At 36.2% G+C, this 26,036-nt stretch overlaps 1 protein-coding gene across 1 annotated transcript in view; it reads right to left on the bottom strand.

Annotated features, from left to right (window-relative positions):
- SOS2 (SOS Ras/Rho guanine nucleotide exchange factor 2) overlaps positions 1-25,628 on the bottom strand; it is a 36,189-nt gene extending 10,561 nt beyond the window's left edge. The window contains exons 1-18 of the mRNA XM_026670863.2: positions 25,291-25,628; positions 20,612-20,737; positions 19,138-19,269; positions 18,483-18,647; positions 17,993-18,196; positions 17,106-17,249; positions 15,557-15,667; positions 13,207-13,305; positions 10,314-10,441; positions 9,407-10,062; positions 9,230-9,311; positions 7,748-7,870; positions 6,839-6,942; positions 4,806-5,022; positions 3,609-3,728; positions 3,102-3,264; positions 1,602-1,719; positions 380-552 (exon numbers count right to left, since the gene is read on the bottom strand). Of these exons, the coding sequence (XP_026526648.1) occupies positions 380-552; positions 1,602-1,719; positions 3,102-3,264; positions 3,609-3,728; positions 4,806-5,022; positions 6,839-6,942; positions 7,748-7,870; positions 9,230-9,311; positions 9,407-10,062; positions 10,314-10,441; positions 13,207-13,305; positions 15,557-15,667; positions 17,106-17,249; positions 17,993-18,196; positions 18,483-18,647; positions 19,138-19,269; positions 20,612-20,737; positions 25,291-25,380 (2,955 nt within the window). The 5' untranslated portion in view covers positions 25,381-25,628. The remainder of the gene's footprint in view (positions 1-379; positions 553-1,601; positions 1,720-3,101; positions 3,265-3,608; positions 3,729-4,805; positions 5,023-6,838; positions 6,943-7,747; positions 7,871-9,229; positions 9,312-9,406; positions 10,063-10,313; positions 10,442-13,206; positions 13,306-15,556; positions 15,668-17,105; positions 17,250-17,992; positions 18,197-18,482; positions 18,648-19,137; positions 19,270-20,611; positions 20,738-25,290) is intronic.
- Positions 25,629-26,036: the final 408 nt, after the last annotated feature.

Here is a 26,036-nt window from a genome sequence, read left to right as displayed (position 1 = left end):
TGTCTACTCCGCTTCGATGTGACAACCCTTCAGATATTTTGAAGGGGCTATCATATCTCTGCAGAGTTTATTTTCTGAGGGCTAAAAATATCCAGATAATTTAACGGTTCCTCATAAGGGTTTCCGGGTAGCCCTCCTCTGGATTTGCTCCTATTTGTTGCTGTATGTTATGAAACGTGGTGCTCAGAACTTGGGACAGCAGTGTGGAAAATTTTTGGTGATCTGCCCACTTTGTCCGCATTAATGCACCCTAGGATAGCATTTGTCTTTTTTGCAGCTGCATTACACTCATGGCTTAATTATCAGTAAAGTACACAAATACAATCTGTCATCTTATCAAATCCAGAGGGAACTCTCTCTTGCAGTGCTGTCCAATTACCCGGATGTCTGGTTCAATGCATAAACAGTAAGGTTGGTTCTGATACTGTTGGATTTCTCCTGTGATTTCAGCCACCTTCCTCCGTTTACTAAAGTTGATCAGTCCTTTCCCTTGTCTTTTTAGGAAGTCAGGATTCCCTTCTTCTGTCTTTAGAATATTTGTTAAGTATATCCCTACATAGAGAGAAAGGGCAAAAGGTTATTAGTTTCTTCACACCCATGCCTTCTTTTTCATTTATGATCATAAGAGAGACGCTTCCTTTAGAAAAATTAGCCTTAAATGATAACTATACATTAATTATTGCATTACCTTTTTCAGGTTTAGAACATCTAGCAGAAGAAGTTGACATTTCAGATTATGAAAACTCAAAGGAAATTTTAGGGAAGTGTTTTTTTTTAATTTGTTGCATCCAGGTAATAACTCAACCTATTTTCATGGGTTGTTGCACTGTGTAATAAATTATCAAAACCAATCATAAATAAGGGGCAAGATTCTTCATAAGTCACATGCAACCCCTATCAAGTCAGAATGTAAAATAACACGTTATGAACACAATTTATAGCACATTTTACAGTGAGACATACTGTTATACCCATGCCTGTTCACTAGAAAAAGACACAAAGATTCCCCTTCAGACCCTACACATTTTCACCCAAGCCTGAGAAAACGTTTGATACATTTCTGAAGAGTGAGAGGGAAGTGAAAGTTTTGCTGTTCCAACTCCAAGTAGCAAATGAAAAGAAAAAACTACCTTCTGTTGGATCAACCATAATTTAAGAATGACTCAATTTCCTGACAAAATTAACTCAGTGAAACCTCAGAGAAGCCACATCACTAAATCATTTTGGACTATTAAGTAATAAGCTTGCTAACTTCTAGTATGCCTTCCAGTAATATGTTATATCCTTAGATGCCCTCCCCCAAAGTGGGCTGAAATGTGCAAAAATAGATAGCATTTGATGGCATACTAAATAAATTTACTTAGCATGGTACTTCTTTGGAACCATACTCTGAGGCAATTTCAGCTATCATTTCAAATCTAAATACATTTTGATTTTCATACAAAAATTAGTAAAGGAAAGAAACATATTCAGCAGAAAAGCACGCTCTCAAAAGATACTGCAAAATACCCTAAAAAGAATGTCATAATTTCCCAAACCATTTATGAATTAACCAGAATATAAGAAGCAGTCATTTGTTCTGTCTCTGTTGAGTAACTTACCAAAGAAAGGCACACATGGTGGATTGATTGATTTGAGTTTAGCAAGATATTTTTTAAAGTGATCTTGACTTAATTCTACTGCTTCATCTAAAATTTTCTTCTTTCTTTCTTGAAGTGCCTGATATTAGATAGGGAAAAAAATCCACATTTTGATATTGTAGGACATATCTGTGTAATATTTAGTGTTGACCAGAAATTGTGAAATCTTCACATCTCTCTGTTCTATATAATTTCTCATAATTACTTGTCTTTGCTGTCCAAATGCCTTACACATAATCATCTTGGTTGCTATATATTCTCTTTTTTGTTATTAAAATGCATGTTTTAAGGATAGAAATAAATGGCTGTAGTAAAGTAAAATGTACATTTTTTTCTTTAAGTATAATGCAAAATAATTCAATAATTGGTAAACACAGAGTAAAATGGAACAATGAACATTGAGCTAGGATTTACTTTACATTATCACAGATTGGAAACCTTATTTAACCCCCCCCCCCCAAAAAAAACTCATCATGGTTTATTATACTATATTGTGATGTGACATGAAATATGCGTTGAGGTCCTATACAAAGAGATGCAAAGTTGACAAACAAAGAAAGCGTTATTTTATCCAATGCCTTGTACATAGCTTGTTTTTTTCTATTTTCTTATTCCTTTCCCTCCTTCCCAGAATTTCTTATCTTGCAAAGGAGAGATTGCTTGGATAAGCTGTCTTCCTATGCTGCTTTTCTTTGTGTGTAGGCAAAAATGCTACTTGCAAGTTACCTCAGCTCTGCAAACCTTGATTAGTTAATTAGCACCCAGACCCAGCTTGCACTGCTATTTGAAATGGGCATGATCCTAATCAATTTGATCCCAAAGGCTTCCTTTTATATCCTTAAGTGGTCTGGCTAGGAGCATGTCAAGCCTGATGGTGTCAATACACATACTTTCAAAGTGTATTCCCCACTGTGTGCTTGCTTACTCTCTTGTAATCTCTTCCTTTCCAATGAGTATAAACACAGACATTGATTTTTCCTTGCTAATTAGCCCAGAGCTAAGGTGAGGATTCCAAAGGGTGGGGGACTGGGAGGGGCGCGAAGAAGCACTGTAAGAGTTGTCCCTTTTTCCCAGCTTCCTTGTGAGAGATTAACCTTCCCTGCAGTTAGGGTTCATCTGGCTGATTGAGGTCATAACCTGCTGACACTGTAAATATTTATGGGCTATTTCTTAATAAATATTTTCTAAGCTTTATTAAAGATATGGTCTTTAATAGAGTCTTTCTTGGTCTTCTCCTTCTTTGGTATCCACCCTGGAAATTATAAATTATAAATTAATCAATATAAATATAATTATAAGAAATTATGAATTAACACAGATTATCAGAAACACTTAGTTTGGGAAATAATTCTCATCATGTTATTCACATTTGTATTGAACTGCAGCTGCCATTAGGATGAAACAACTGTAGTTTAAAACCAATGGTCACACTTTGATTATTGGCCAGTCACCAAGACTTACTTCAAAGGTGTGGTCTAATCTGTACACGGAGACCGAATTCATTGCACTGACTATTTCAAGAACTCCATTGAAATTATTTAAATCCTGGAAAACCTGCAAGATTTCTATAATCCTGCTTAACACAGCCACTCGCTCTTCAAAGTTTTCCATTTCTACTATACACCTAATTTAGAAAAAGAAGAAAAAAAACCAGTAAAGGGGCTTGTTGGATGCTATTTTAAAACTATGGTCATATTCTTGTTTTGCTTCTCCCCCAACATTAATTCAGATGTACTGTATGAATATCATCATATTTTCATTTATTAAGTACCTATTTCTGAAAGAATTATTTTCTTTTTGTTTAACTTTCTTCAAACTTTCCACTACAAATCTGCCCCATCTTTAGCTTAACTTAATGGGCATTCCTTTTCAACCCCTGGCAAACATGGTTCCTTCTCTATGTCACTTTATTCTGTGCAAATTCTGGCTCTTTAGCTGATACAAATTGCATATCTTGATTTTACTCACTTTTCAAACCAAAGTGTAAGATTTGTTGTATGGCGAATCATTTTCAGTAGATTTGGGGAATTAATTTCTTTATCTTCTTTTGTCCACACACTCCCAACAAGTTCTGAAGGCTGGACAGCCCTGGTACAGAAAAAAGAAAAGAAAAAAAGACTGGGTATGTAGGAAGGTGCAGATGTACACAGTAGTTACGAGTATAATATATAGAAAAATCAGAAAGTGCTCCAAGCATTGCATTTAGTGAAATTACAGTGTAATAATCTGTGTAGATGCTATAGGTTCTTCACTTTTTACTTGCTAAGCAATATGATGGCATACAACTGTCATTCCAAGTGGTCATTTTTTAAATGATAATAAATGTAGCTACCCTATTTGTTTGACTTTTACATCACTCAAACAATAAAATAGTAAACATAAGTTGGATCCACAGCTTGAACATAAATTATTTTTACTTTCTTCTAGAAATAGCAACATATTGTTCAAGTGCTCAGTTATAAATATATTTAGCTGTATTTTAGGTGAATTAAAGCATGTTAAGTATATTGTCTCAGGACTTAGTACTCTTACTTCTGAAAGTTACTTCAGTATCTTTTTTCACATTACTTTGAAGGAAATGGACTGCAGATACAACTTCTGAGATCTGAGACTTACTGGATCGATTTCACATATAAACTATCCTAAGATGAATCCAAACATTGTCTCTTATCTTATCCTCAAGATGTGATGGACTGAAACTCCCATTAACCCAATAACATGATTCAATGAAAGGGATAATAGGAACTGTACTCAGGACACCCTTTATGAAGTACTTCAATGGACAGAACTAAAATTTCAGACAGGAACCCTTTTCAAAGCTTCTATCTAAAATCCTTTTAACAGAAATTATCAATGATAAAACTTGCAGACACAAAATCTATCCTCTACTACCAAAATCTGTTTACTTCAGGGTTTACTATTATTGCTAACACACTTCAATCAGTATGTTACATTAGCTTATTACTGAAGGACTACTTATATAGTGCTATAAATATCAAGCCAGACAGCACTGGTATTGCAATTGTGATATTGCTCTGTACTGTACTATAGTGTACTGTATGTTTCAAATTGACTTTGCACAATGTATTTGATTAACAAAGAAATAGTTTGCTATTTGACTTATGCAATGGAAGGAGTTGTCAATCCAACAAAATGGTGGTCTACCTGTAGAGATCAGATTCCAGGAGAGTTAGCTGCCGAGCAATCTCTATGGGATGCAATGTCATGAGGTCAAATGTCTCAAGCTGACGGCTGATATGCCACTCAATTGGAGGGGGAGGGCTCTCAAATGTTATATTATGGCTTATGCCATTTGCATGAGCTTGTTTTTTCCTCCTGATAATCTTTGCAATGGATTCCACCCACTTCTTCATGGATTTGCCTGGAAAACACATCAGACATTGCTGGTAGATTGTATAAAGGCTTTCAATAGCAGAAATACACAGCACAAATTCATTGCTATTTCATGCAGCAAGTGTGAAACAGAACAAGCTTCCATTACAGGTGGCCTTGGCTTACAACAGTTCATTTAGAGATTGTTCAAAGTTACAAAGCCCCTGAAAAAACTAACATGACAATTTTTCACACTTACAACCATTGCAAGCATCCCATGGTCACATGATCAAAATTCAGATACTTGGCAACTAATTCATATTTATAATGCTTGCAGTGTTCCAGGGTCACGTGATCACCTTTTGTGACCTTCTGACAAGCAAAATCAATGGGGAAGCAAGATTCACTCAAAAACCATATTACTAATTTAACAACTGCAATGATTCACTTAACAACTGTGGCAAGAAAGGTAGTAAAATGGCACAAAACTCACTTAACAAATGCCTTGCTTAGCAACATAACTTTTGGGCTTAATTAAGTCGAGGACTACCTGTATTAATAAATAACATCAAATTTGGGGAAAATATTTTATAAATCAAATCTGACATAAATTGTTTCACAAATATATAATATGCACTTCTTAAAATGTATTCTACACAAAAATGCAGTGTAAAAGGAGACAGTTGAGATAAATTATTAGGTTCTTCTCATTTTTTAGTGACAATCAGTTTTAATACACTGTAGCAAAATACATATAATTTTTACAACCGGGTCAACAGAATTTAAATTGCAAAAGTAAGGAAAACCTTCAAGGCTGGACTTCTAATTTAGCATTATAGTGGGCAATGAGATATGCAGGCTAATACCCAAACGTATCAGAAGAAATCACTACCACTGAATTTAAATTTGCGCTAAGAAAAAGCAGCATTCTGCCAATTCTAGACTATTGAAAGAAATCTCCTATGCCTTATTTGCACATTTCTTTCTGCTTTTTGTCTGTCTTCTCAACCACCACCATTATTGAAGGACTATACTTTGGAACGGTAGGCATTTAATCCCCAAGCTCTTTAGCAGATGAATTTCTGAGCTAAGTGAAGATATCAGGGACGTTCTACACTCCAAGGACATCATTTCTTATTTTATAAAACATCCCTCCCATGGAAATCTTGTTCAACAACAAAATATTGTCCAGGAAAATTATGTTAGAATTATGACACAAAATTAAAGACAATAATCCCAAACTGCATTTAATGGCCCTAGATATGCCAGAAATTATAGCAAATACTGGAGCTGGATGCTACTACATGACTGCAATACTCCAAATTAAATGTAATGATATATCTTTTATTCTGATGGAAACAACTTTAAATTTCAGGCTATAAGCAAAGCTCATTTAAACAATCTTTCCACAGATATCCATATGTCAGAATTGCTTTACTACAGTATTAGATATTCTACATAAAATGGCATGTGTGATTTTACGTTTATTTATCTATATGGAAGCATGAATGATTTAGACTCGGCTCTTCTCATTACATGTAATAATGAACATAGGTTTCCTAAAAATGCATGAAATTAGGATAAGAAATGTTATTCACACTCTAATTTTTAATGAAAGAAGCAAGGCACAAAAGCAGAAGCATTCAGAACAGTTATGTAATGCTTTCTTTGTACACAGAAAAAGGAAATTGATATAATAACGTCTCATAATAACTGGAACTATCATTGTTTTCTGATCCATGAATAAGTGCAGATCAAAGGACATTCAAGATTTGTAAAAGGCTAAAGACTGGGATTTAAGAAATAACTGTGAAATAATGCTGAGTGCTCACATTTAAAGAAAATTATCAACTAAAATTGTATACCTCTTACAGTGGAAATAAATGTCTCCAGTCTATCGAGTAATTCCTGGTCTCTCTCAAAGTCATAAAAATGATGTTCTACCCAGTGCCGAAACACATTCAATACCCTTAAGGCAAAAGAGAGAGGGGGGGGGAAAAATTATTATTTTTAATTTTTCACAAACTGAAGCTGGGATTTGCTAACTGATGGTGAAATAGATATAATTAAGTGAGATGGCATCTGAAAGTTTCCTCAGTTGAGAAAAAGGACAGATCATAGTTTTGTTGGAATTGTTGGAACTATAAAATGCAACATTGTAAACTTCCCAGAATAAATCTAATCTAAGACATACTTAGTCAAAGGAATAATTGAAGACTACAACAAGCTATTTGACAAAATAAATGAAAATAATACCACTGCGGTATACTGTTTGTGGTATAGTTCTTTTTCCCCTCATTATGTCTTCATAAATGTTCTAGTATCATGTGATGGCATGTATTTATTTTTGAAATTTATATAGTTGCCCTTCTTTCAAAATAAGAGACTCTTTTTAGATATTTCATCTTTAAATATTTTATAGCTTTGTAAACTGGTTCTGTGCCTAAGACAGGACTAGAATTCAGCCTCGCAGTTTATAGCCTGGTGTCTCAACCACAATGCCAGATTGGCTCTCATATATAATCTGAACTGTTTAAATTGTATTTACAAGTGTTATATATTTTTGTTTTAATTTCAATCTTACCAATAATATATATATTTTTTTAAAAAAACCAGAATATAAACTCTAGATAAGGTTTCAGAGTCCCCTATTTTCATATAAAGAACTTATTTTCAAGCAAAGAGAACTTTATGTTTCTCATGTGAAGTGATCACCTTGGTGTTCCCCCACTTAATAATGCAGTTAAAAACATGAAGGAGATAAAAGCTCAAACCTGAGTTGTACTGGCTGGACATATTCCTTGCGAAATCGTTTAAGGTCTGCACTGATGGGTTGTTCTCCTTTCTCTATTGCCTGCCTATCAGCTTCAGTTGGTTCAGGTTCAGGGATTTCAAATCTAATAAAGACAAAGAAGTTGGAACATAGTTACAACAGATCCAGAATACAAAGAAAAGAGAAAGATTTGGAAACATATTCTTGATGATAACTTGAACAAGGGATAAGAGAAAAATTTGTTCATTTAGTTTTCTTATATTTATTCAATAAGACTCTCAGTGCTTTATAGTGTTCTAATCAGTAACAAAACAGATACATAAAATACATCCAGTAGAACTGTAACTCCCTGGCACTGATATCAAGATTTTAGTCATCAGGCTTAAAAATTCAGAATGCTTAAAAGAAGTTTGATCTTAATTCTTTTTAAATATTGCATTCTTTACATTGTTCAGGATTTATTAATCCAATTCATTTTAATAGTTTAATCTGTATCAGCAGTAAGTATCAAATAAAGTATTTCTATTTCTTTTCAAAGAGTTCAAATTATCTTCAATAACTTTGATTTGGGTCCCACTTTATACATCAGCAACAGGATACATGCCATTTTTGGTCACTACTGATTTTTCTATTGTAATGGAAGCCTAATCAGCAGCGTAATGTACAAATGGAATACAGCTGCCAATTATAGTAGAGTAATTTCTTTGTCATTGGACTGAGCTTGAATGTAGGCAATTCAATCATTTCACTCACAAAACATTTTTGTCATAAAACATAACAATTACTAAAATTCAGATTATTTCAGTTTCTTTTGACCTATTTTTCTAGTCTTTGTTTTCTTCATAGTCGGGAAGTTTGCAAACCAAACAAATGATCTAAAGGATTCCGAGACAGTCAACATTTAGGTTACAGGTCAATATTTGTACCTTCATCTTTCCAATAGACTGTATGCAATAGTGTAATTCTGAAATTGTACTGTTTCTGAAAGCCCATTTTCATCCTTTCATCCTAGTATCAAATTCCAAACTTGTATTCTGCTTAGGCAAAACACTATGAAAACTGTTGTCACAGTTTACAGTTTATGCTATATGCTGCATGTAATATTTGCTCCAGCTGTTCCACCAGAACTTAAACAATTATTAGTAGTATACCACCAATTATCCAAACATTAATGCAATGTTTAATTATTTACAAGAAAATAAATCTTTGTACAGTAGACTTTCTTCATGATCTATTTTTAACTGAATCCAAACTGTTTCAGCTTTATATTGCCAAACCATGTAAATCTTTCTAAAAGCTTTATATAATTAAGTATGTAATGAATTCTGGAAAAGAGGAGATAGGAAATGCCATTAAAATAGATTGCTCAAAAATAAATGTGCCAATGTTTAAATTATCACAATAGCTTATCGATATGATTTTATAATAGTTTACTATGAGATCAAAATTCATCACAAAGGAATTGGGAAGATTTTTTATTTACCTTTCTATTAACAAACTTAGGAGCTCTTGTGGCTTACAAAAGGAGCGATATGTGGTAAGGAAAGTACGCACAAAATTAGGATCTAGAAAGGCAAGCACAATTCCAAATTAAGTATTTCATAAGTCATAACGCCCATAAGTCAATAATATGAAAACATTATATTGGAAATCCAGGTACCTGCATACATGTGGTAAGTTAGTCTTTCAATGAGTTTCACCACAGTTCCACCTTTGATGATTGGAATCCCATTCCTGCTCTGAAGATTGTCCTCAAAAACTATGTTCTCCTCAGAGTCTTCTACTGCAAAACGATAGATACTTGGACTGGGAAGTCGCAGGGGCTGCTCATTCTCTTCTTGCAATAGTACGGCATCCAACATTCGGTCTAGGGTGCTGCGATACTGGAGGGAAATCAGGGCTGCCATCCAGTTGTTCTTCTCTTCAGCAGACTTGGCAGCAAAGATAAAGCTGTTCTCATCCTTAGGCACCAGCTCAAACGCATTTTTGTATTCACAAGTGTCATCTTTATCAACTATATGGACTTTCCTCATAATAATCTTTTCTTTGAGTCGGTATTCTGTGTTGCTATAACCTGGAAGTCGTGACTGCCCATGGTTGGCTTTGCAGCAGATCATTAAACCATCAAAGAGAAATACATGCCGTTCATGCTTGGCTCCTACTCTTGCCAGTGTGCCTTCCATTATAAATTCATTACAACACTGACCAATATCTTTACCTTCCCAACCATCAATGTTTTTCTGGATCTCATTCATCTTTTTTATGGCCAGATGCTTGCTTCTTATTTGGCGGTTGTAGAACCAAGACACAGGCTCCCTAAAAGCATAGTTTATCAGATTAAACTTGGCAGTTATCAGCTGTAGTCTGTGTAAAGCAGATATGCTTACTTTTAAAACAAAATGTGTAAAAAGGCCTTAACAGAAGGAAAAGAAAGTGTCAGGGTGCTGACTCACAGCACTAATTCTTTGTGACATTATCTGCCTTTCTCTTCAAATGTCAACATATTTGCTAATGCTCCTAAAGACTTTAAACCGCAGCTAGAACAATGCCATGACTAATTTTCTTACCCAGGCCGACGTCTAGGTGAATGTTTGTTATAAATGCGTTCCATACTACATTGGAGATTCAGGAGAGCTGTGATGGCTTGTTTTAAACATTCACAGTCTTCTTCATCTTCACTGCATTCTTGAAGTTGCTGAAAAGAACAAATATTTCAATTTTATAGGGAGGTCATTTAGGAGAGAAGAATTTATAGAAATATCTGAGTAACCAAAATACGAATTGTACACAACCTAAAAATACATTTCCAGGCACACTGAACAAAACAATTATTTTAGCACTTCAAGTGAACAAATATGATTAGTTCAAAGATAAAAGTCTGTGTTTATTTCAGGCAGTTGCATATACAAATAATTCATCCTGTTGATACTTACAACTTCTTAAAATTTTTCTAAAAGCATAATTGAAATAGGTGTCAGAATATATTTCCAAACAGAGTTACTAATCACTTTTTGCTATGTTTTCGTGGATAAGCATAAATTAAAAATCACCATGATTGGAGAGGACATCTGACAAAAGACATACAATGGGTTTTTCTAATTCTATATTTAAATTTTGAGCAGCAGTGATAAAGAGCATTTTTGAAGCTGAATAGTCAAATGTTGGACACTTTCTCTTGCACATATTACAAGTTCATTCTCAATTACAATACTGAAAAGGAAATAAGATTTTAAGGTAGCTACAATAAAGAGAAGTTAAGGATGCACAAAATGTTTCACTTCAAATGTTTTCAAGACAAAAAAAGCTGATATAAACATTTTAGGAACATTTCAACCTTGAAATTATTCCAGAACTCTTGAAATATGAAAACATCATGAAGTTTCATGCTACAAGCATTTCAGAACAAAACATTTTGCACTTTTAATGAAAACAAATACCGTATAAACTCGAGTATAAGTCGACCCGAATATAAGCTGAGGCACCTAATTTTACACAAAAAAACCTGGGAAAACTTATTGACTCGAGTATAAGCCGAGGGTGGGAAATGCAGCAGCTACTGGTAAATTTCAAAAATAAAAATAATTAATTTGGGAAACGATCTCACTATCATGAAAGGTTTAATTGATTCACTAACCCAAAAGAAGATGATGATGACAGCGGGAGGCAGGAGTCACTCTCTTCCCCTCCCTCGGAGGCCCCCTGAGTCAGGAGTCGCTACCGCCGGCGCGGCCCCAGTCCCGCCGCCTCGGGAAGGGAAAGGCAAAGCGCTTTTTGCCTTTCCCTTCCCGGCTGGGGCTGTTGGGAGTCGCTGCCGCCGGCGCGCCCCAGTCCCGCCGCCTCGGGAAGGGAAAGGCAAAGCGCTTTTGCCTTTCCCTTCCCGGCTGGGGCTGTTGGGAGTCGCTGCCGCCGGCGCTGCCCCAGTCCCGCCGCCTCGGGAAGGGAAAGGCAAAGCGCTTTTGCCTTTCCCTTCCCGGCTGGCTGTTGGGAGTCGCTGCCGCCGGGGCCTCAGTCCCGCCGCCTCGGGAAGGGAAAGGCAAAAGCGCTTTGCCTTTCCCTTCCCGAAGGCTGGACGCGCGCGGGACCAGTCCCGCGGAAGGGAAAGGCAAAAGCCTTGCCTTTCCTTCCCCGCGGCGCGGCAGCGACTCCACACCATTTTTTCAGAGGGAATCTGACTCGAGTATAAGCCGAGGGGGATTTTTTCAGCACAAAAAATGGGCTGAAAAACTCGGCTTATACTCGAGTATATACGGTAGTTCTGAGATATGCTAAATTTAATATACTAATTATTAAGGCCTTGTTCATATTTCTCTTAGACCTGACTGACATTGTGTACTAATGTATTCTTATTACATATCAGTATACATCTATTATATACTAATTTATTTTCTTTAAATCAGGAAGCAACAAGAAAGTGAATTACATAGTAACCATTCACTACATTCCAGGGAATTTAAAATTCAATCTGATTGGTACACTGAAATAAGAAGAGCAAGATTTCTTACAGTAGTCCTAAATATTTTGCATTTAATATTGTTATGAATCTGCTATCTTACATAATGTAGGACATATCCTGGATCATTTAGACAACATCCTTTGCAAAAATTGAAGCAACTAAGTAGCACCAAGTACTTAGAATATAACACTTTATTAACCTAGTGTGATGAGACACACAAGGAATTTGTCTCTGGTGCAGGACCTCTCCGTGTACATGCAAAGCAACAGAATCATCATAATCCCAATACCAATAAGAGGGGGAAGTAAAGAAGATAATAAGAAAGATAAATGATAATACTACAGCCATACTATACGGGTAAATACAGACATTAGACAACACTATGAGAATTATGTATTTAGCAGACTGATGGTGTGAGATAAATAACTGTCCCTGTGACTAAGTTATTTTGGCATGTAGTGCCTTGTAGTGCCATCCTGAAGGGAAGAGTTGAAGCAATTTATGTCCAGATGTGAGGGGTCTGTAGAGATCTTCTCAGTCCTCCTCCTGACCCATATAATATAAAGGTCTTCTGCTTCCTTTCAATACTCTCAAATGGCTATCAATCGACCACCAACTGGTTATCCATCCATGGTTAATTGCCTTAAATGTATTTATACCTAATATTATGCAAGTTGTGTATATATATATTTTGATTATGGAAGAATATCTTTTAGCTGTTATACAAAATGGATAATAAAATGTAATTGTCCTTTTAATGTATCTATAACTTGCTGGCAGATACAGTAAATCCACATTTTATTTTTTAAACTCCAGTATTAACACCAGTCAAGCTAAAATGAAACATAAAAAAACAACAATAATAGTAAATAGTTTACATGTTTAAATGACCAAATTTGGTGTATGAAACAGATGCAACATTTTTATTTAATCCAGATTTAGTATATTTGCATGTTCAATTTGTATATGGAATTTACTTGTAGTTTATTTTAAACAGAATACCTCACCTGTAGCAATTCAAAATAGTGCTGACAGTGATAAACAGGAACTAACATGAGACGTGGTAGGACATATTGTACTGCTTCTTTAAAGCCATCAGCAGTTGACTGAAGGGAAAAAAAGTTACCGTAAGTCTGGTTTCAATGATTGTCATAGGAAGAAGAGACAGAAGACATTGAAAATTATACTGGGAGCAGCCTAGAAGCTGTGAGAGGATGACATATATGTTTTGTGAAAAAAATAGAAAGGCAGACAAACATCCTCCCTATAGGCCATCCTAACATTAAAAGTCTTTAGGACAATTTATTGCATCTAATAGGATGGGAGGAAGGTTTTATGAACATTTGAACACAGTAAACCTTTCAAACCACAGATTACCCACGTTTTGTCTCTTTAGAACAGGGGTCCCCATTACTGGGCCATGGCCTATTCAGAACTGGGTCATGCGAAAGGTGGGCTGGTGTGCGGGCTCAGCTCCACTTGCACATGCAGAGCCCAAAAGGCTTCTTTTCTCTCTTACATGAATGGAACTATGTGTGTGCACCAGCCCACTACTCACACATCCTGGTTCCCCTCTCTCCCCCCAGTTGGGCTGCCAAGCTGCCTACTCCCGATACTCCAAAAGCAGAGTGGTGAGAGTAGAGGCTGAGTGGGACAAGCATGTTCTGCTTAGCTTTGCTGATTCACCAAAGCTGCCTGCATAGGACACCAAATACATTTTTGGAGCGTTGAGCAGCCTCAATGAGTCTGAAGGAGCATGAGACCATGTCCCCCAAAGGCTTCTCTTCGCGCCAATTTTTTTTTTGCTAATGGATGAAAGGCTTTCGGGGGAGCAATCTCATGCTGCTTCAGGCCTTCCATCCTTTTGTAAAAGCTTTTGGCACAGAGAAGCCTATATGAGGGCCGTGGCCTATTCGGAACCAGGCCACATGAGTGGCGGGACAGTGCATGCTTGAAGCTCCACTCACACAAGTGGTGCCCCAAAGAGCTTTCATTCTCTCTTGTGTGAGTGCCACAAAACTTGGGACCGCTGCTCTAGAGATTCTATGGAATATTCATTCAGTACTCAAGAACTTAGTTCAGTGACAGATAAATAATTAAACTGTACAGACTAATTCAATCATTGAGATCTTAACTAAAAAATCATGGTAAGGGTCAGCAAATGTTTGCCTGTCAGACAATACCACACTTGAGAAAACAATATAGCCCATTGAAGACCACAAACTTGATAAATCATAGATATAATCTATAGTATACCCTTAGCCAAAGCAGTTATATGGCAGTATAGGTAATCTTCAACTGAAGAAAGGAAAAATATCATTATTAAACCAAGGAAAATTATTAATTGCAAGCTTTCAAAAATTCTTATAAGTCTTCATTAGACAGAAGAGCTGAAATCCAGAAAACAAGAGGTGGAAAGTTATATGGCTAATTTTTTGTATTATGTCTGTGTACATGATGGTGCTTAAAAGTTTGTTAATCCTTTTGAATGTTCAATATTTCTGCAAAAATATTCGTTAAATCATACTAGCTTTACTCTAGAACAAAGAGGACCCAATTAAATTAGTCAAAAAATATTATACTTTATTATTTATTGAGGAAATTGATCCAAAGCTACGTATATGCATGTGGAAAGGTATATGAACCTCTAGGATTATGAGTCATTTGAAGGGAAAATTAAAATCAGATGTTTCAATCAATAGAATGATAATCAGGTGTGAGTGTGGAGAGTCCTGCCTTAAAGAACAGAGTTCTGGGAATTAACTATCAAATCTGATCTTTACAAAGCAGGTATGTGGAAGCGTGCCAAGGCTTGAACAAAGGAGTTTCTGAATACATCTGAAAAATAGTTGCTCGCAAGGCAGGGAAAGGTTTTAAAACTATTTACAAAATCTGCTGTCAGGCAGATTGTGTACATAGGGGGCAATTTAATGCTATTTTTGCCCTTCCTAGGAATGATTGAACAAGATCACACCAAACAAGGTATTTAATGCTACATGAGGTCTTAAAGAACCCAGGTAATATCTAAGGAACAAAAAAAATCTCTCTTCTAATGGCAAATGCCAGAGCTCATGAAACCATCATCAGGAGAACACTGAACAACAATAGAGTGCATGGAAGTGTTATAAGGAGAAAGCCACTACTCTCCAAAAAGAATACTTCTGTTCATCTACAGTTTTGACCTCCCAACATTGCAAATTTACAATCCTAGCAATACAGGTGTGAAATAATAAGGGTTGGAATTCAACAATATCCGGATTCTACAATTTAAATTATTCTATCAAGATTGCTAACAAATGAGATAGAGATCTTTTCTGTTTTATTTTTATGTTAGAACTTTCCAATCTGTATATATACCTGGAAGTGTAAGGCCACAGCAGGTTTAGCCATTACATTATTAAAATGTTCTTGATATTGTGGTGAAAGGATTTCCTGCGACAAGGTTTCATATGGGTCAAAGGCTTGTTCCTAGAAGAATAGAATAAGCATTGTAAAATATGTGATTTGAGAAACTACTAATTACATAAGAGAAGTTTTAATAGTTCTACTTTTATACATTTAATGGAATATCATCTATCCAACTTGGATAATGAACAGCCATTCAAATTAAATAGCACTAATTTTTCAACAAATATTTTTTTAAAGGGCATCTAAATCACCTAATCCAATACAGGTATTGGACCAATATATTGGAAGGATAACTTTATCCAAACACATTTAAACAATATACAACTGTAAGTATAGTATATAGAACACAAATAATTAGAAATCTTTCATCTGAAAATGAATCCAGTGATAATTTAAAACACCCAGTTCATCTTAACAACATGCTATAGTTTAGAAATGCTTAGAAATCAATAGTTTAGAAATCAAAATGACTATGCAATTGTTGATATACAACAATTACATAGTCCAACAGTTCTATTTAGTTCTTGTTTTTCCATTAGCTAAGCGTGAATTGATAAATCATAGTTGGAAAATTCATCAAATTGTTTTTTGAAACATGGCATTAAATAGCAGAAAATTCCAGTTATTGAAAACTAGGAAATGGAGAAATGAATTCATGTGTTAAAGGGAAGAAAGAAGAGCAATGCAAGGACATTTCTATAAACAAACGATGTTTTAATATTATTTGAAAACTGAGTTACACCCAATTTTATCAAAATCTGGTTCTTCTTAAAGATAATATTTATGTTTAATTGATCTTGTGTTTAATTAAGCCTGAAAATATATCTTAGGGGATATCAACAAGCTATCCAAAGGAATGCTCTACATATCATAGTTTTAAGAAAATGATTAAATCAGTAAAGACTTTTAAAGTAGAAAGGCAAACTATTAGTATGTTCTAATAAATTACAGAAAAGGAAGCTATGACCACATACTGTATGGTATATTCTGCAACAAACCAGTACTTCAGAAAGAGCACAAGCCATTTCACCATTGCTTTCTGCAAGAATATTTTGTCATCACTTGTGATAAAAGAAACCACTACAGTAACTTACCAATTATTAAAACATAACTTTGACATTCTTTAATTGCTAATAAGCTAAGACAACATGATACCTGAATTAGTACTTTCCCATTTAAGATATCATATCATTAACTTTATCTTTTTAAAAATTCAGACAAACACTGGAGGAACTCATAACGAATAAGTAGTTTAAAGAAAAAAGATTTTTTAGGTTTACCCACCATGTATATTCTTCAAGTCTGTATTCCCAGTTATAAAAAAGTTTTATAATAAATTATATATACCTGCACTTTAATAGGCTAATTATATATTTGTAGGTAGAGAGGAAAACCGAGTAATCCTCCATAGCAGAAGAAATTCATTCATAAACCCACCGAAAAATCTGAATTAGTCATGCCCCACTGAATAATAAATGGACCGACATTGCTAACTCACTTCTGCTAGATCTTCAAAACAACTGCCAACCAGGGGATGAGGACTACTTTCATCAGTCATTTCAACTGTGTCCTCAATTAATCCCAAGAGCTTCACTGTCAATTCATGGATATCTGTGATGTTGCTGAATATCATATCAATATCCTGAGGAAAAGAAAATCCATTCTGAATGTGCATCTTTTTACATTTATGTTTTAAATATTCTGCTAATTGATTAAAAATTGATACAGTAATTTAATTTAAACCAAAAGATTAAGGAAGATTTTGTATCATTTTAGACCAGTGATTCTCAATTTTAGCAACATTAAGATGTCTGAACTTCAATTCCCAGAATTGGTTGAAGAATTCTGGGAGTTGAAGTATGGGTATTTGAATGTTGGTAAGTCAAATCTAAACAATTTTATACTTGATGAATTATTGTATATATTCTCTTTTTCTACACAAACTTCTTATCTGTTATAAAATGCTTGCCTCAGCTACTTTTCCTTAAACAGACATTTATGGTAAAAGTGGTATATGGAAAGCATTCACAGAACTGAACTTCTCCATGTATTGTGCTACCAAGTCTCAAAATACCTTTAAAAGATTTGCAGTTGTAATAGTATATGGCAAGATTTCAATTGCAATTTTTATGCATTATTTATGATTTGCATCAGTATAAGGTAATTCATTTTGATTCCCTGAAGAAAGAATTTGTTTGCATTTTTGAAAAAGAATACTTTAAAAAAAAGATAAACTAGAAAACTAACATGCAATAAAGCATGTTGGTTACCTGTTGGTCATTAAAATAAGATTTGAAGAGAGGGGAGTTTTTACCATAATTAAATTTATTTCAAAGCACACATTGTATCACAACAAAGGGCCAATTTGGCAAAAGACTGACTTACATTGGGCATGAACAGCTTTTTGTTAGATAGAAAAGCTTCTCGAAATACTTTTATGATCAAATTCAGCTCCCGTAGATACTGTCTTTCATCTGCAATTTCAGTCCTGACAAGATCATAGTAATTAAGTTCACCAGAAGAAGAAGGTTCTTCCTCACATAAGGAAATCAAACCAATGTCATCTTGATCAAACATATCCATTAACACCTAAATAGAAAAGAAATATTTTACACATGAGCAAATATTTTATAACCCAATATAAAGTTATGGCCTTTTTGAAAAACAATCAAATTCAATATTTTATTGTTTAATAAATTAATAATACAATTTTTTGAGAGAAATGTCATAATTTCTTTGAGTAGATGTTATTGACACAGAAATGTAATTTAAAGCTGCTCTATAACAAAGATACTACTTATGGCAAGATGAAATAACAACCATTAACAACCAGCTGAAATATTTACATAAATTTGGGATTTCGGTAGAACCTCACCTTATCAGCACACATGGATACTTTAATGTCCTGTTGGGAAATCTCAAAATGTCGTATGTTGAAAACATAATTGCCAGCCAATTTTAAGATGTCAGCAGAGATGTATTCCAGGACAGCCACAATGTAAAGAGACATGTGATAATCTATTTTATAACCAAGAACCTCCTGAAAATTAACACAAAAGAATATGTATAAAATCCCATATATTATGCTTTTAGGGTTAGTTAGTTCATTAGATGACACCTGGGCCCAAAAAGAATGTTACTTCATGATGGAAAGAGTGCAAAGGACACACACTTTAATTTGGAGTCAATGATCCTGCAGAACAAATACAAGTCTCGAAAAAAAGAAGTATAACCTCCATGTATAAGACTTTACATACTATCGTAAGTCTGGTACCATTTTGGGTTTCTTTACCCGCAATTAGAAATGATATTTCTTTCTCTGATTGAACCTTTTCCCCTTTTCTAACCACAGGACACACACTTTTCTTCAAAGAAAGGGTATATTTTTCTGCATGTTTAGTTATATTCTGCTATTTCACAATTACTTCATATTTTTTAGGGAAGAGTGAGTGAAGGATGGGAGAGGAATTATTAAATTTAGCAGATTAAAAATGTCATATTATATCACCAATATTTTTGTCCCAGTATACCTTTAATAAAGGATGTATTTTGTCTACTGGCAGCAGGAGAGGATTTCTTCGTTTTCGCTTCTCAATAGCTGACTGTGCATCAGCGATTGCCCACTTGTCAATTGGATGAGGAAATGTCTTTTGAACACGCTCCTGTCCAAGTGCAAAAAAATCAGCTGTCAAATTCTCAAAAAAAAAAGGGGAAAAAAAGAGAGAGCCAGACTTCTTTCTTTCAATTTTGGCTAGAGTATATCACTTATTTCTCTGAGTATTCTTTTCCCTTCCAAACAACAGCCATGCAGCACTGCATTGGCTCAAAATACTTTTCAAAATATTATTTTAATTTTCTGCTTGAGTGGAAAACAGCATAATGCAAAGGAACTGAACACACCATTAGGAATTAAGAAAAATGATTCTCTGTCACAAACTTTTTATAAGTTTATTTGTAATAACCATGCAATTTCTCTTGTATTGCTTTAATGTAGAAGAACATTGGTAGTCGTTGACTTACAATCACAATTGGGACCAAACTCTTGATCGTTGACTGAAGCAATTACTAAGCAAGATGCCCACCTGACCAATTTGCTCCATGATTGCAATGCCATTCTCCCAATTGTGGCATTAAACTATTGAGATATTAAGAGCCATGGTGGCACAGTGGTTAGAATGCAGTATTGCAGAATAATTCTGCTGACTGCCGACTGTTAGTAGTTCAGCAGTTCGAATCTCACCGGTTGACTCAGCCTTCCATCCTTCTGAGGGCCCAGATTGTTGGGGAAAATATGCAGATTCTGTAAACTGCTTAGAGAGGGCTATAAAACACTGTGAAGCGGTATATAAGTCTAAGTGCTATTGCTATCGTGCAGGTCATTAAGCAATTCTACAGCACTGAAACAAGTTACTTATAACCATTTTTCACATTTACAATTGTTTCAGCACCCCTGTGGTCAACATCTGGACACTTGGCAACGAGCATGTATTTATGATGGTTGCAGTGTCCCAGGGTCATGTGATCACTTTTTGTCACATTCTGACAAGCAAAGTCCATGGGAAAGCCAGGTTCACTTAACTACTGTATTACCAACAAGACAACTGCAGTGATTCACTTAACAACTGTGGCAAGAAAAACAACTCTGGCAAGTAAAATGGGGCAAATTCACTTAACAACTGTCTTCAATTGTGGTGACAAGTCAAGGACTTCCTGTAAAGATCTACTGTCAGTAAACTATCTCTCTAAACTATCTCTCTAAAAAGAAAGTTTTTCTGGTTTTATTTTTATTATGTACAACAGCTCATACCAGATAATATTGATCACTATATCCACATACCAATTTTAAAATTCTCCATATTTCATGATCTACGTTATTAGTTTACAGAAGTAATACTCTTTCCATTACATGATTTGTTTCATTTTTCAGTTCCTCTTTTCATACTAGCATTGTTTTTTGAGGAAACACCTGCATTTTTTCCCTCCTCACATGTACTGCATTCATACCTCTACATCTTGAAATGTCCGTGGCTGTGCAATGCATAACTTATTTAACAGTTGAAGAATTAGTTCCTCGATGTAAAAGAGGGAATCTTCCTTGGCTGAAAGGTTGGGATGGACTTGCTGCTGAACCTGCAGAAAGATATATTTGTTATGTTCAATCAGAAGACAAATTAATGAGTACAGAGATACTGATAACTATATCATATCTCTTATAATTTTAAAAGACTAATTTTTCTTAGTGCTCCACAATAAAATGTCCAATAATGAATATTTATGTAAAATGATACAGGTAAGCTTTTATTTCATTAACTAATAACTTGTGTTACCATCTTCTGTAATTGTTCAAAGCCTTGGTATGTGAAAGGGAATGGAAAAAATGCTGCTAAATTTAGAACTGTGAATCATGCAGAAATATTTTTACCCAGTACTTTCTTGCAATTCCCTCATTCTGGAAAACACCCTTTTTTTAGATGATTAAATTTCTGAAGATATAGGGCTTTCTGAAGTTTATCCATCAAACGAATGTGTGCATGCCTACATCTTCACCCCAGTTGAAATAAGTTATTTTGAAGCTTGTATTAAAATTAATTTAGCAGTTATTTATAACATTCCTCACAAACTCTGACAAGTTGCAGTTATTTATAACTTTCCTCACAAACTTTGAAAAGCTGATGCTTTCATTCAGGCACATAATCAGAAGTAGAAATACAAAGTAGCCCTCCCTAGGGATGGCATGTCATACTTACAGAAGAGTCCTAAAAAAGCCATTACTGAATCACTCATTATATTAGCCATATCAGCATATGAAGTTATTTAAGAATAGGCCTCCAAGTGCCTTTTCCTTCGACTCAAAGCCACGGAGGACTTAACAGGTTACATACAATCCTGACATGATATGATCATCTCCCATAACCAATCAGGACCTTTGGCACCACGTTCTTTACTAAAATATATTTCTGAATTTTCTTCAAGGGGAACACCACATAAAATGTATTGTAATAATAAATTCCCTTCCCCCTGAATTTTCTACTGATAACTCATTTCATTGTGTGAAAAAAAATATTTTGCCAAATAATTGCATGGGAATTTTTTGATTAACTCTCTCTTACCATTTGTACCTCATAGCAATAAGGAGCTACAGGGCTTCAAGACAATAAAAGGCCCCTGCAAGGAGTAGAATGCTTGTGTATAACCAGATTCAAAAGACAACTCCCGATAATTTACATCAGTAAATATGTACACACAGAACAAATATAAAAACCTATAAATACTAAAGATGAGCAGTTTCTAATGAATTATTTAAGCGCTGAAGGGTTAAAAATAAAAAACAGCATAGTATTAAAAATATGTCCTTTAGTTAATTTCAATTCCTGTTGACAGTCTCCAAATACTTTTCTTGGCTAAGTTAGGAAAGTGGCTTGCCACTGTCGCCTTCTAGGATGTTATTTTCACTCAACCAAGAGAAAGCTATTTTTATTTTATTGCCAAGAAAACTGCTGGATGTTCTGTCACTTGGAGTTGAGACTGACTCAAACACTCCTTTATCTTTTTAATTTAGCCTTAGTGATATGTGTCCAATTCAATTACTTTCTAAACCCACTCCAGTTAATTTTTTGAAAAGTAAATCTTCCTACATGCAGACTTATATTGTAACTGAGAAAAAAATGGACAAACATTTGTCCATTTAGCTCTATAACAAAAATAGCAGACAGATGAAAGATAATACAGGAAAAACAATTTTTGCCTCTGTTACCTCAAATGGTTAATCCTCATAAAATTTATGGAAGGGAGAAGAAATAATCTTTTTGTAATTTTAATGAACAGAAATAACACTTATATAATACAAATTGTAATAATTTAAAATTATCAGAATAGCAAGTACCTTCTCACTGAAATTATTGTTTTGGCATCTCTCACATGTTAAGCCAAGTCCAAAGCATTGCTCTTGGAACAATAATATATTCCTTGAAATCTGCCAGGCTTGCCAATTTTATTTTATTCTTTTAAGTAAAAAAATGAATGGAAAGCATGTTGCAAAGCAAAGTATCATCCTCAAACCTAACTTGTATTTCCATAATTTCTCTGAGTATTTGGAGGCATCCTTAAGGAAAAAAAGTGTGTGTGTACACACATAAATGCATATATATACAAATATACATATCTATTAGTAACAACAAAGTACCCAATTTATCTTCTTTGCAAAGAGCCAAAATATGAAATTTTGTGACAGTGCCTATGACATGTTACCAACATTCCAAATATGCTCACTTGCCATAAAATATGGAGATGGGGGAGAGGGATGTATACTCCCAAAGTATAAATGATGGTTTACAAATTACAATAACTTTGTGGACAAAATAAATTAGGCCAAATATATATATTTGGGTTCACATACAATGTTAAGCCACTTGACTTGATTTACTAAGCAATCCACAAATGATTGAGTACACAAAGTACACTAAGCCATAAAGTATGTGTTATAGACTCCTAGGTTCATGCAACATAATAAATCAAATAAATCCATTATGTCTTAGTTCCACACATGAACTAGGTCAAAGAAAAATGCTTATATAGTTCTCCTGCTTGTCTTTTTCTGAGTGTTGAAAACTATTTAAAAAAGAAATAGATACTGCTAATGGTACAATTAGAATCACATCATGACTTCTTAATACAGGAAAGCTCCATCTCAGTTCAAGCACAAAACTCTTGCGCTTTTCCTGAAATGTAATACTATGTTATAAAAATCAAACTATACTAAACCATACAATCAAGGCAATTCTCAGTTTCTTAGAAGAAAGGCAGATTCTGTGACTAGACTTTGACTAGTAACAAATACCCTAGAGTATGGAAGGATACAAAAATTGGTGTGTGCGCAGACAGGTAAGTCAATGACTCAGATTACTAATTCATTCACCATGCTAGGCTTACTATGAATCCATCAGAGCAAAAGGACTCATTCTTGTTGAGTCAAAAACAAATACACAAATCACATTACATTGTCTGGACCAGCATCATACCTAGACTGAATTCTTTATTCAAACAATAGTCAACATCATGCAGTACAAACATCTCAAATTCCGCAGTTTGTGTCTTCCTTTCATATCTTTATAGTGTGTTTGAGTATGCCTAGTATATCTGTAATTTCCATACACATGCAAATCTACTCAACTGCCTTCCTTTCAAAAAAATTTACAGCAGCATGATGATCAATATGATGACATCAATGTGCATACAGAAGAGGTAAATACAAGGCAGGAAGCGGGTCTATACAAGGAGCCAACTAAAGAATAATATCGAATGATCTGTGTAATTGTACAGAAGAACATCTGAATCACATGGTGAGAGAAGATGTCTTTTGGCAGTTCCATGTAAAAAGATGGGAACATACAACATACAGTTACTATAATCTTCCTCAGTATGGTTCCCAGGTACTGGACTGAAACTTATATTATGCCAGCAAGAAAGGAATGCTTGGTAAGATAATTTAATATAACTGAAAAGGTACTGAGTCAAAAGAAGTTGAGTTACAAGATTAGTATGTATATACAAGAAAAAAGAAACAAAAAAACCCACATTATCATGATTTATGAATTAATGTCCACTTTCTCTATTAACTCTACCTGTCACAAACTGGTTGAGAAGCACCTCAATGGTGATCATGTGACTGCAGGATACTGCAATGATCATAACTGTGAGAACAGATTACAATTATTTTTAGGGTCATCGTAATTTCAGTCACTCCATGAGGTAGTCAGTAAGCAAGTATTACCTGCATTATATTGTTCATTGTTAGAAAGAAACCCTGTACCTCCTCCTGGAGTTTTTAGCCAATGTACAGAACAGTCTCTATTCTCACCCCCCACCCCCATAGCAATAATACACAGAAGTGGGAAACTCCACTGCAAGCAACTGAATGCAGTTGTTCTCAATTTGCAATTACAAGATGGACAGGTCCTAAAAGCAAAAACCAGCGGGACCCTGCAGACATCAACCCAAAGTCCTTGGAAATAAGGCAGCATACAAGTTTAATTATCAACAAGAAAGAAAGTTTCTCTTGGGAAAGCATAGGGAATTTCCACACTGCCACAGCTTCCCTCTTCTAACCCTGCAGATAAGTCGTTGGGTATGAACTTGACGTTGAACTCCAGGAACGCACAACGAATATTCTCACAAGAACCTTGCGAGGTGAGGTGAGCTGAGGCGGCCACCGACCCCAAAGCCCCTCAGTCCATTCGCACGATAACAGAGCAGACTCTGAAGCCCTAGCATCACGCCTGCACCGCAATGTGCGTTGTGAGAAATCGGTGGCAGAAAAAGAAAGCTCCTCAACATGACCTCCTGGCGCCTGAGGGGGGAACGGAGAGCATTTGGCTTAGGCAGGGCAGCTTTATGGAGAGGTTAAAGGGGGCGTGCCCTGACGGGGGCGGCTCCCTCAGGCTCGGAAAGGGACCCTTCGCGTGAGGTAAACTGAAGCACGCCGAAGGCGGGGGGGCAGGGAGGGAGCGAGAGCACTTTGCCGACTGACAAGAGGAAAGATCCCGCTGTCCGGGAGACGCCTGGCAACGGAGGCGGGCGGGCGGGGGGGGGGGTGTTGCTCCGCAGCTCCCCACCTTGAAGAACCGTGTGCGAGAGCGCGCGCCCGCATTGACAGCACGCCGCCGCCGCCACCAGGAGGGACTGACCTTACGCAGGGCCGGCACGAGGAGCCCTCGCCATTTCTGCCCGTTCTCCTCGCTGAGGAACTCGTAGGAGGGCGGCTGAGGCGGCTGCATAGCCCCTCTTCTTCCTCCCGCGCCTTGGGATGGATGACGGGGCAGGGGAAGGAGCACGGAAGCTGTTCAATTGCTCCCCGGCCCTGCCCGCAGGCCCGGCCAACCGCGGTCACATCCGCGTCTCCCAAGCCGCCGGCCCCGCCGCAAGCCGCAGCAGGCGCCGCCGCCGCCGCTCCACTTTCCCAAGCCTGGGCCGCGGCTGCTTCGGTCTCACGCGCACTGCGCAAACGCAGAGGCCGGCCTAAAGCAACCGGGCAGGGTCCAGTTGCGCTCTCTAGCGGCCCGGGAAGAGGACCGGAGGAAGAGGGAGTCGGCCTGTCGGGCAAGTGCCAATGGGAAAAGAAGGCGGCCCCTTCGGATACTCTATGGAGGTGGGGCCGCCGGCTTGCCTTGCTTTCCCCGAGGTTGGCTTTTTGCTCCACAGCCGCTCAAACGAAGTGCAGGCGGAGAGCGATTATAGTACCAGGAAGGCCGAGGCTAGTAAGAAATCTGAGGCTTCGTGGTTAGGCGGCCCGGCCGTCACGCTTTCATACCAGAAGTTGCCTAACCCTTTGCCGCCCTCTCCTTCGATCGAGTTTTCCGTTAGTTATGTTGCCAGTGTATTACGGAGAGTTGGAGTTCAACACATTTACGGTCTGCGTCTCCAATCCATATCT

The sequence above is a fragment of the Notechis scutatus genome, chromosome 1 (assembly GCF_049901735.1).
Source record: "Notechis scutatus isolate UNSWTSFEM ecotype Mainland chromosome 1, rNotScu1.2, whole genome shotgun sequence".
Taxonomy (NCBI): Eukaryota; Metazoa; Chordata; class Lepidosauria; order Squamata; family Elapidae; genus Notechis; species Notechis scutatus.
Note: the sequence above shows the minus strand (reverse complement) of the source record. Positions and strands in the feature narration are given on the sequence as shown.